Source organism: Delphinus delphis, chromosome X (genome assembly GCF_949987515.2).
Source record: "Delphinus delphis chromosome X, mDelDel1.2, whole genome shotgun sequence".
In the NCBI taxonomy this organism is placed as follows: Eukaryota; Metazoa; Chordata; class Mammalia; order Artiodactyla; family Delphinidae; genus Delphinus; species Delphinus delphis.
The window spans coordinates 41,967,668-41,979,760 of NC_082704.1; the positions used below are offsets into that span (position 1 = coordinate 41,967,668).

Here is a 12,093-nt window from a genome sequence, read left to right on the forward strand (position 1 = left end):
TTTCCTTTCACAGTATGAGATCCCAGAATCTCTCCTGTCCCAGAGGACTTTGCAGTTCTCGGTTTGGCATCATGGTCGTTTTGGCAGAAACACTTTCCTTGGAGAGGCAGAGGTCCAGATGGATTCCTGGAAGCTTGATAAGAAACTGGATCATTGCCTACCTTTACATGGAAAGGTAGTCTGCTTTAACAACTCCTTACAGAGTTTGGATCTGAGGTAGAATTGCCTGCAGTGACTTCTGCTGGGACAGTTTTGAATGCAGTCTGTGGAGTTCTAGCACACCCTGCTGGGGATACTGAGTTTAACAGTAATTTCAGATGCCATGGTTTTCCTTTGAAGTCTTTCTTATGTGTGCCAAGCTTTGCCTCCTGATCTTCCAGAGTCTGGGCGTATCCTAACATCCTAACTTGTACCTCTTCTCCAAGCTAACTTTTTGGGTGTATCCTAATCTGCACTGGTTTTCCAAACTACCCTTTTCACTAAAGAAGTGGGAAGTAAAGCAATTCACGGAGTTGCAATTGCTGTGCTCTTGGTCACACAAGCCAGGGACAGTTTTACTTTGGAGATGGCATCTCGGGTGAGAGTGTGGCAGTGTGCATAATAGTACCTGGGATCTGAGTGCAGACCTGGATTTGAATCCAGGCCCTGTGATTTACCAGCTAGGTAAATCACCTAAATTAAAGGTAACTTACAGGACTTCCCTGGTGGTCCAGTGGGTAAGACTCCACGCTCCCAATTCATGGGGCCTGGGTTCGATCCTGGTCGGGGAACTAGATCCCACATGCATGCCGCAACTAAGAGGTTACCTGCTGCAACTGAGAGTCCACATGCCGCAACCATGAGCCTGCATGTCACAACTAAAAGATCCCACATGCCGCAACTAAAAGATCCCACATGCCTCAGTGAAGATCCCAAGTGCCACAACTAAGATCCAGTGCAGCCTAAATAAATAAATAAATATTTAAGAAATAAAAGAAAAAGATAACTTAGGTAAGTCACCTAACTTCTGTGGGCCTTAGTTCCTTCACCTATAAAGTGGAAATGATAATAATATTGTTCTTCTGCAGGATCATATACAGAATACCAATCAGTGCCTGGCACATAAAAGACATTCAATAGGTTACTGTCACTCTGGTTAAGATGAAATGCTAAAACAGAGTTAGGACTTCTTGATTATCAGAACTGTTCAATGGCAAGGTTCTTCTGTAAAACTTTTTTTACACTAGCATTTTCAATGCTAAAAATAGTACATGTTACATAGAATGCCTTTGGAAAGATGGACATGAAACTAGTAGTAGTGACTGCCTCTAGGAAGAGAGACTGAGGTGGGAAGGTTTAGTTTTCTCTATATGCCCTTTTATAACATTTGAACTTTTTATCAGGTCTACGTATATTGCTTATCAAGAACATTAAGAATAAAAAGATTTATGTGCACGATTCAAAATTAAAACAACATGGAAGTGTATAAAAAGAAAAATAGGTTATTTCCATTCCATAGAAATACTACTGTTATCAACTACTTGGATATCTTTATAGAAATTTTGTATTAAGCAGCACAGATATATATACATATGGATTTACATTTTTCCTTTTTACACAAATGGGCTCTTATCATTGTGTATATATATCTTGACTTTTCATTTAACAATGTGTCATTTACCATGGACATTTTTCTATGCCATCACTTACAGATTTATCTCATTTTAACTGCTGGATAGTATTCTTCATGTACCTATATTATAATTTATTTACAATCCCCCCACCAATGGGTATTTAAATTGTTTGCCTCTTTTTTTGCTATTAAAACTATGCTATAATATATCTTGATCCTCTTTTGTGAGTGTAACTGTAGGAGAAGTTTCTGGTGGTGAAATTGCTGAGTCAAAGGAAATGTACATCCAGTATTTTGATAGCTACTTCCCTCCAAAAAATAGTAACAATATTAAAAATGTCCCTAGGAAAGCAGTTATCACCAAACTATAGCATATTATTAGAAATTTAGAATTTCTGAAGCATTTGGCATATAAGATATTCTCTCTGGGGCCTACAGTTGATATAATTATATTGGAAATGTCACTGTAAGCCATCATGAGCTACTGCCAATAAAAAAATGTCTTACATAAAAAGAAAAACCTGCACTAAAATGGAGCTGTTTGCTCTTTGCAATTATTTTGAGCCAGAATGAAAATATGCTACTGAAACAAATACGCCAATTATGCCAATTTCCAGCTAAGGCTAAACTCCAACTTTTCAGAGTCCACTAAAGTTCACAATCTAGAGACTAATAAATTGTGTAGACATTTTATAAACAACAAAAAGACCACTCCAGTACTACATATCTATTTTAACTGAAAACATTCTACATTTATTGTCTCTGATTTTTCTTTTTTTGCCCTAGTGATCCGTTTGCTCCCATTCAGTTTTCTCTTCCTGGCATCCACCTCCCTGTTCTTCTGTGTCTCTCCCATACACTACACTTCTGTGCATTCTGGGTATGTGGTACATTTTTCCAAACCAGTGGGGATTATACCTTCCTTGCATTGCCATGCTCAGAGTTGAGGCCTTAGGTTAGAGGAGCCCCAGTGAACACGGGCAGTGAAAGAGCACCTCTGATCTGCACCAGCTCATGCTCTGGGTACCAAGGCATAAGGGACAGAGCCATGCTGAGAGAGCCAGTAGAGTGAAGCAGTCCTGCTGCCCACGGCCACTTGCTGCTCATCCCACATATCCACTCATTCACTCTTGCATTCATTCAGGAAATATTTGTGGAGCATCTACTATGTGCCAGGTACATTGCTAAGTGTTGGGCATACTAGGATGAACAACAACAAAAAGGCTTGATTCCTGTCCTCCTGGCATTTAGATTCTAGTGGTAGATGCAGTCATTAATCAAAAGTAACCTAAACAAATGTAAAATTAAAAATTGTGGCATATTCAAATCCTTGTAACAGAGTTTCACCTAGCCCTCAAATCTTTGCAAGCTCTCTTTTAAAAAAGACTTTTTATCTTTGAAAATCATACAAGTGATACATGCCATTCTCATTAAAAAGACACTATCGATATAGACAGAGTAAAAAGTGAAAGCCCTCTTTCCTTTCCCCATTCTACTCCCCTCCTTAGAAGATACAGGTGTTATGTCTGTATGCTTCTGGGTTTTTCTATGCAGTGTAGTATAGTGCTTAAAACCATGGATTCTGGGACCAGTCTGTCTGAATTTGAATCCTGGCTCTGCCAATTACTGGGTGACCTTGGGCAAGTTACTTAACTTCTCTGTTCCTCTGTTTCATAATCTGTAAAATGGGGATAATTGTACTCATGTCATAGGGACTATCTTGAGGATTAAACAAAATGATATAATTAAAATACTATAACAGTACCTGGCACATAGTAAGTACTATATGAGTGATAATGATAATAATCATTATTTACATACATATATATTTACATATACAAATATGAATATATTTTAATATAAGTGGGATGCTTTTTCTGCATCTTGCCCTGTTGACTTAACAGTACATCTTGGATATCTTTCTATATGTCAGTGTGTAGAGATTCACTGCATCCTTTTTGATGATTGCACACCATATGCCATACAATGGCATTAAAATCACTCATTTAACCTTTCCTGTATTGATTGACATTTAGGTTGTTTCCACTTTGGGGCTATCACTAACAATGTTGGTAGCAAGATTCTTTGTCATGGTGTCAGTCCCCTGTCAGTTTGTATGGCAACTTTGCTGGCAGACCTTTGAGGGTATTTGGAATCTAGTAATGGTATCCCCAAAGTAGCAAAATAGTAGGCATTGCGGAAGACTCTTTGTTAGTTCTTCCTCAGCTCCTTCGGAAGAAACTGCCTTAGAATCCTGTGGCTGCCATGGCCTAGGGATCGTGGATGGTATTCATAAGGAGAAGGATCCTTTTACGCTGTGAAACTGTTCTTGGGGGTAATTTTAGAATCTCCTCAGCGAGAGGTCTCAACAACTCCTGAACCGCCCAGCTTGACCTATTGGGTTTCCCTGTGTTTCAGATCAGTGCTGAGTCCTCGACTGGCTTGCCGTCACACAAAGGCGAGTTGGTGGTATCACTGAAATACATCCCAGCCTCCAAACTCCCTGTTGGAGGTGACCGGAAGAAGAGTGAGTTTTCTTTGGGGCCCTGGATTTAGCTCTTAGTTTTCTGCACAAGATCTGTGCGAGGTGGTGCTGGCTAGTGGCTAGCACTATTGGAGAGACCAGATTACGATGCACACTGGATCATTTTCTAGGGAAGATTCCTTTACTAAGTAAGCCATTTCTGTTTTTCAACCAGAAGGGAATGCCTTAAGAGTTGGATTCCCTTTTTTGTTTTTATGTTGTTGTTTTGTTTTGTTTTTGATGCCATTAAACTAACTTGGTCTTGGTCCAGCTCTGACAGGCTACTAAGAGGTCAGAACAGAACAGAAGCTTCAGGATGTCGGGCATGTCGGGCCCAATGAGAAGACACAGCTTATCGGCATTAGATTACATTTTCAGTGGATCAGTGGAAGCAGATGCCAGATTTCACTAGAAACTAGGTTGAGTGAATGAGGCAAAGAAGTAGAGGCAGTGAGTGTGGACTCTTTTTTTCCAGGATAATTGATGGTGAAAGAAAGGAGAGCCAGGGAGGACAGCTTGAATAGGAGATAAGGTTGAAGGGAAATTTACTTTTAAAAGGATTTTTTAAAGCCAGAGGTGAGATTAGCATATATTTAGACTGAGAGGATGGGACCAGTAGAGAATGAGATATTAAAAATGGGAGGTGGGGGTTGAAATTGATGATGCCTGATGAGTCTTGTTGACATGGGGATGGGATCCAGAACACAAGTGGTGGAGTTCCCTTTTTTCAATCATTCAGCAAACATCAGGAAACTTTATTTCTCTATGCCTCAATTTTCTCATCTGTAAAATGAGGAGAATGATGGTATATATCTCATATGGTTGTTTTGAGGAATAAATGCTTAATGTTGAATCAGGCACATAGCCAGTTTTCAATAAGCCTTTGTTGCTATTGTTATGACTTGAGCACCTATTTCTCGCTGTTAGGCGCTGTGCTAGGCACTGAGAATACAAGACAGGTGTGGTCCACTTATCATGGAAGTTGCTGTCTTCAGGAACAAGGAGAGGAAGTGCTATGTAGATAAAGCTTGAGAGAAATGTGGAGGTGTCAGAACTCACTTGCTATGTCTGACATCCCTTCCAGGTACAGGTGGGGAAGGGGGAGAGCTCCAGGTGTGGATCAAAGAAGCCAAGAATCTGACAGCTGCCAAATCAGGAGGGACTTCAGACAGCTTTGTGAAGGGGTGAGTCCCTGGACCAGCACCAAACTAACCAGTTTCAGGACATGAGAGTTAAGAGAGGAACCCAATTTAACCTTTCTCTGTAGATATTATCCCTGTGTGTCCTGCCACCTCCAGCAACCAACTTGTTCCTGAAATTAGGTAATGGCACAACCTCCGCTACCACGTTTCCACTGGTCTGAGCTCAGTTTGGGCTGGGCTGTAGTGTTGATTTCCAAAAAGGAGGGTGGTAGACAGTTAGGTCTGACTTTTCCTTTGTTATAGATTTATGCTCTTAATTAATCCTGAATAAAAATCTGTGTTCCCTGACTGTCAAGACCTGGGGACTCAGGACTTTGTTCCCCACAATATTTAAGCAATGGCAGCTTTCCCCAAGTTACAGCTCAACCTACTGACTTAAGTTCTCTAGCAAATCATGTCTGGCTGTGCCTATGCTTATTACTGTTGTTTTTATTAAACAGGACTTTTCCCAATAGAAGTGGAACCAAATATTCAAAACCTATTTTTGATGGCATATAGACAATAGCTCCCTAATAATATTGTATTAATTTTCTCTCCAGGTAAAAGGAATTGAATCGGGTGAATGATCTAGTGGAGGTGGTAGGAACTATGCTTCAGCAGATTCAGAGGAGGGAGAGTGTGTCCTCGGATCTGAGTGTTGACTCAACTTCCTGGGCTAGACCTGTGGGAGGGGAAAGGGAAATTTAGATAGATATTGCCAGGTTTGAGTAGGTTGTTGATTCCTCCGCACCCTCTGCCAGATACCTCCTTCCCATGAGGAACAAGGCCAGTAAGCGTAAAACTCCTGTGATGAAGAAGACCCTGAATCCCCACTACAACCATACATTTGTCTACAATGGTGTGAGACTGGAAGATCTCCAACACATGTGCCTGGAACTGACTGTGTGGGACCGGGAGCCCCTGGCCAGCAATGACTTCCTGGGCGGGGTCAGGCTGGGTGTTGGCACTGGTGAGAACCTTTCCCCCACCCTCACTGTCTTCAAGGCCTCTTAGATATTTCATTCTGAATAGACCCATCACCCTCCCTACACAGCTCCACTATGTCAGGAGTTGTCTTCTTTCAGTTAACATTCAGCCAGTGTTTACTGAGGACCTATTATGTGCAGGGCTGAGGGGAGGCTGAGCTCCTGCACTTTCATGTGTACAGGTAAATGGGACCCTGATTTCCAGGAATGCCATCATCTTCCCACCAAAAACATATAAAAACCTACATATATCTCTACCTCTGATTTCCACCTTCCATCCTGTTACATGAAAGAAGGGTCCTTCCTAGCAAGGGCCAAGCTCTTTCCAAGTGTTCTAGATCACACCCTCTCCTTCTCAGTGACCTTACTTCTGGAATCTCCTATCTATCCTATCTGATCAGTTTTATTCTCTCTACCTCCCTATTGGAGGAGAAAGTACATATACTCTGGTATTTCCAGTCTTAATAAACAGAAACAAACCTTCCCTTGACCCCACATCTCCCCTCTGATTTCTTAAAGAGTGGTTTCCATGGCCTCAGCTCTCCTTTAGTCTTCAATCCACTGTGATCTGACTTCTGTCCCACCATTCCACTGAGTAACTGCTTATGCCAAAATTTTGTTTTCATCATCCTAGAATTTTCATGCTATTTAGCATTAGCTGATCACTCCCTTTTTCTTGAAATACTTTGCTTCTCTTGACACCACACTTTTCTTTGGGACATCCTCATTCTCTACCCAAACTCTAAATATTGGTGCTCTCAAGGCTTAGTCTTGAATTCTCCTTTCTTTCTCTACAGTCTCTGCATTCCTGTGGCTGTAAATATTACTTGTATATTAATAATTCATACAAAGCATTTAACACAAAGCATCTAGAATGATGTTCTTACACATGTAAGCCAGTTCATGTCAGTCCCCTACTTCAAACACTTCAGGGGCTCCTACTGCACTTAGAAAGCAATCCAAAGTTCTCACCATGCCAATAGGCCCCTGTGTCTAGACCCTCTGTTCCTTTATGATCCATCATATAGTACTACTTGCTCACTATGCTCCAAACACAATGACTTGCTTTCTTTTCTCCAAGTATACCAAGCTTCTCCCCACTTCATAACCTCTGCAATTAGTGCTCCCTCTGTCTGGGAAGGCTGGTTCCTTCCAGTCCTTCAGCTCCTGACTATATGTCTCCTTCTCAGAGGGGCCCTCAGATCACTTAATCTAAGCGAGGCCTTGATCTAGGTACTACAAGTCACCCTGTTTATTTGCTTCATGACACTTACCTCACTATCTGGAATACTCTTGTTGATTTACTTGTGTATTTTCTGTCTTCTATATTCAAATGTAAGCTGCCTGCGGGCAGGACTTTTTCTGCTTTATTTACTACTGTATCTCCAGAGCCTAGAAGAGTACTTGGTACACAGTAGGCACTTGATAAATCTTTGTTGAATGAATGAATATACAAGAGAATAGAAATGAGGCCCCATATGATCTGAACTTCAAGCCTGGAGTCTACAGCCAGAAAATAAAGGTGTTCAGCTTCCTTCCTTCCTTCCTTCCTTCCTCCCTCCCTCCCTCCCTCCCTCCCTCCCTCCTTCCCTCCTTTCTTCCCTCTTTCCTTCCTCCCTCTCCCCCCTCTCTTCCTCCCTCTCCCCCCTCTCTTCCTCCCTCCCTCCCCTCCCCTCCCCTCCCGTCCCCTCCCTTCCCTTGTCAAGTTGGCAATAACAGAAGGGCTATAGCTGTAACAGCCTTAGAATAAGAAGTCTCGAGCTACCGTGTGCTGTTTCGAGTCTCATTTCATCAACTTTAAGTCTCTTGACGGAGTCTCAAGAACACAGAAATAGCTGTGCAAAATCAACAGGGAGCCATTCTCAGACCGCTGTCCCCATCAGCCCATCTTCATAGCGCACTGTCTTTTATGGGGTGCTACCCTTAATGCATAACCCATATTTCTCAGTAGGCTGAGGAATGGGGTCCCTGTTCAGCCTCCTCTGGTGTTTCTCCTTAGGGATCAGTAATGGGGAAGTGGTGGACTGGATGGACTCGACTGGGGAAGAAGTAAGCCTATGGCAGAAGATGCGACAGTACCCAGGGTCTTGGGCGGAAGGGACTCTGCAGCTCCGTTCCTCGATGGCCAAGCAGAAGCTGGGCTTGTGAGCCCCTATCCTCTGCAGGTCCAACCTTGTCTAGGGCAAGTCAGAGGAAGCAAAGAAACCAAGGGTGAAGATGTATAATTTAGTGTGTGTGTATGTGTGTATGTGTGTGTGTGTGTGTGTAAACGTGTATTTCTACAAATCTCATTATGCTAGAGTGATGTAGACTATCCCTTTTTAAAGCAGGCTCGAAAATAAGCGTCTCTTCAAAATGTTTTTATTTGTGCATAAACTACTATATATTTTCAGAGTCCATGTTTCTTATATCTTTATGAGATTTAATTAACTTATCTTTTAAAACAACTTTTTATCACCTGTCTTGCTATCCTGGTTCTTCCTTCCCCAGGAAGCCCCGGCTGCCTTTGGCACTCATACTGGTCTGTGTTTCAAGGTGTGCCTGGTCTGAGGCCAAGGCTCCGGGAAGCAGGGGTGGGTTACAGAAGATGGGGTGGAAGACAGAAGATGGGAGAGAGGTGAGTAGGTCCATCCTTCCTTCTCCAATTTATGCTTTTAACTCCATTTCTACCTTGACACATTTCTGGAACTTGGCTTTTAACTCTTCTTGTTGGTAGCAGTTTCCACCTTGCTTGGGTCGAATGCTTTTCTTGGAAATGCTAAGAAAATGTCTAAGTTGCTTCCAGTTCTGAAAACCTTCCCTAGACCTTTGGGGAACCCTTATAACAGAGCTGCTTTAGAAGAGCACTTTAATTAGATAATGGCCTTTGGACTGGGTCATGGGCATGCCCAGTAAGGGCTTCTCAGTGGTCCCTGAGGACCAGTGACTGAGTGTCTCCCAGCCCATGCTGAATTCTTTGCATTTTAAACTGATACAGCAGTTGTTAAAGAGCTCCTAATTTCTCTAATGAAAGACAAGACATCTTCACTCTCACGTACCACACTTTTCTTAGCGTTTGTGTTCGCCATATGTTACCACCAAGAATAGGGTCTACATACTGTTATGTCAGCCAGAATGGCCACGTATGGTCTAAACCAGTCCAGTGTTTCTCCAGGCTGGGCACTGTTAGTGTCCAAGAGAGTGTGTTCAGAGAATCTCCCAGGTTTTCTGACTTCCTTCTTGAAGTGGTTTCAGTTCCTATTTTTTCTCTTGTTTCCTAAAGTTGACCTAGATGTAACCTGGGTGTGGTGGGTTGAGACCTTTCTAAGAAGGGTCTAGCGATCTAACGTTCATTTTCTGAAACTCACTCTCCCAAACTGACCTTCTTATTCTCACAGTTTTATCTTCACAAAGTCATTTGTAAAAGGAGTCTGTACCGGAGAAGAAATCCCTTTCAGTAGAGTTGACTGCTAGCGGACTCTCCTATAAGGCTACTGGATTGAAGGTGGCCACTGCAGTTTCTGTTGTATGTGTGAAGTGAACGGAAGAGTGTTTTAAAAAGGTTTATTCGGTGTGGATTGATATTGTAATGGAAGGCATAACTTGGGATCCTGGACTGTCACTTGCTCCTTTGTTCTCCACCCCCTGAAATGTGTGTGTGCTTCAATAAAGCTTTCTTCCTTGTCAAGCGTTTGCATTTGTTAGTCTTATAGATGCTTTCGTCTCTGATGTCCTGACTTCCTGTTGTTGCTTTTCATGTGGCTTGAAGGATAAGAACCAAAGTGACAAATGCCCTTCCCTAACCATACTGTGCTCACTTGAAGAAAATTTCCCTGTCCCCACATTGGTGCCTGATAGCTCTGCCGAGCTCTGATCCATTGACCTCTGTGTTTGGTATTGAGGGAGAGAATGAGAACCCATCTTAAAAGTGCTAACACTTTTCTTTCTCTCTCTAAAGTACCAAGGGAAACTCCTCCTTTACCTTTGTAGCCACCCCCATCCCACCTCTGCAACTGCAGGAAGGAGAGAAAAGTGCACAGGGAAGGGAAGACATCCCCTGCTGTTTCTTTCTGGATCCTTCACCTTCTCTAGGAGGTAGGGCCTTTTCCTTCACTCCTACTACCACTATTCAGTTTTGAGAGATAAATAACCCAGATACCAAGTAACCCATCTCAGAAATAAGGCTCTGGGTTTCTAGGTAGAGCCCAACTGATTTTTGACCTCTTGTATAAAAGGGTATTAAAATATATTGAATGCCTTTTGTGTACAAAGCTTTCTGCTAGGCATATATTATTTCCTTCATTTCTCCAAGCACCTTATGAAATAGGAAACCTTGCCTTTTTACAGGTGAGGAAAGTCAAGCCCACTATCATGCATAAAGTTGGGAAGTGAATCAAGGTCTGACTCTACAGGACCATGCTGTCTCCTGTGAGGCATGGGCCAAGATTCAAAGAAAGGGGTGACTCCTCTCTTCTAAAATATCTCAAAGAAATAAGTTTCATTTACGGGGTAGGACAATCAAAATGCTTTGGATGTTACCTAGTCAGCTGACTGACGGAATAGCTTGTATGGGGGGAGGGGGCAGGGGAAGGGAAGGAGGGGGGAACGGAGGAGCATTCAGGGCATGAAGGAGCAGAGAGAAACACAGAAACAAGTAGTACAGGGTCGGGTTGGGCTAGCCCCTTTGGGTCTGGCTGTCAGACTGATCCCACTGCTGTCTCCTTCCTCTGTTTTAGGAGTTGGGATTTCCTGACTCATAATCCTGACTTTACTCATAGCCGTAAAACTTGACCGAAAGAAAGCAAGATTGATTTGTCTTGACTACTCAATAAAATGAAACAAAACAAAAGCTTCTCATTTTTTTTAAGCTAGAGGAGCATTTATATGCAAGAGTCAGGCCCAGGTAGGAACTCTGCTTGAGAGGCAGTGGGCCTCCTCGTGTTATCACTTGGGCCTTTGACCCTCTGGTGTGCCCTGGCTTGCCACATGAAGTGTTAGTGATAAAGACAAGGAAGGGCATTCATTTTGCCTGATGTGCAATCTTTGCCTCTGGAACCACAGACCCTGTCTGATTGGAGATTTCCCACATTAACTCATTGTATTTTGCCTTCTGCCCATAACTTGCTTCCTGCCTTTCAGAGCTCCTGTATTTCTCTGGAGGGAAGTGGGAGAAGGGACCTTTGTGCTCCAAGTTTGATCATTTCCTCCATGTCCCATTCCACCCAGAAACTGCCTTTTAATTTTGCATTTTACAAATGAGATTTCCACTAACCGCCCAGTATAACAGCTTCTCTGTGACTCACTACTACCCCACCGGTCCTGGGCTCTCGATTTCCATCCCATCACTCTGCTTGGGAGAGTGTTTTCTTGGGTTGAGAGCTTTTCTTTTCCCTCTTTCCTCCTGGGCACACTCTGAGTGTTCTGTCTGAGTGGGATTACAGAAGATAAAACCTTTCTCCTTACTTAGAGCTGTCAGCTGTCTTTAAATGAAAAGTAGAAAAAGAAGTAGAGGCAGTATAACATTGTGTTTAGGAACACTGATTCTGGAGCCAGGCTGCTGGGGTTTAAATCCCGACTCTGCCACTTCTGAGCTGTGTGATCTTAGGCAAGTTGCCTAACCTCCCTGTGCTTCCATCCCTGCATCTGTGAAATGGGACTCATAACAGGACCTACCTTACAGGGTTCTTGTGAAGATTTCAGTCAATTGAGAGTGTTTAGAACAGCACCTGGCACATAGTGAGTGCTCGAGCATTTTAGCTCTGCCTCTCCACCTAGCCTGCTTCCTTCTCCCCTCTAATTTCCCACCAGTGA

General features: G+C 42.8%; 1 protein-coding gene and 1 long non-coding RNA gene across 3 annotated transcripts in view; both read left to right on the top strand.

Annotated features, from left to right (window-relative positions):
- Window positions 1-9,992, top strand: part of SYTL4 (synaptotagmin like 4) — an 89,270-nt gene extending 79,278 nt beyond the window's left edge. For both annotated transcript variants that reach the window (XM_060002615.1, XM_060002614.1), the window contains exons 13-17: window positions 14-175; window positions 4,031-4,139; window positions 5,221-5,320; window positions 6,079-6,287; window positions 8,303-9,992. In XM_060002615.1, coding sequence (XP_059858598.1) covers window positions 14-175; window positions 4,031-4,139; window positions 5,221-5,320; window positions 6,079-6,287; window positions 8,303-8,451 — 729 coding nt within the window. In that variant the 3' untranslated portion in view covers window positions 8,452-9,992. The remainder of the gene's footprint in view (window positions 1-13; window positions 176-4,030; window positions 4,140-5,220; window positions 5,321-6,078; window positions 6,288-8,302) is intronic.
- Window positions 9,993-10,265: 273 nt separating this feature from the next.
- On the top strand, window positions 10,266-11,065 carry LOC132418720 (uncharacterized). Its single transcript, XR_009518033.1, has 3 exons — window positions 10,266-10,377; window positions 10,630-10,741; window positions 11,019-11,065. It is a non-coding gene; the product is annotated as an uncharacterized lncRNA (long non-coding RNA).
- The last annotated feature ends 1,028 nt before the right edge of the window (window positions 11,066-12,093 follow it).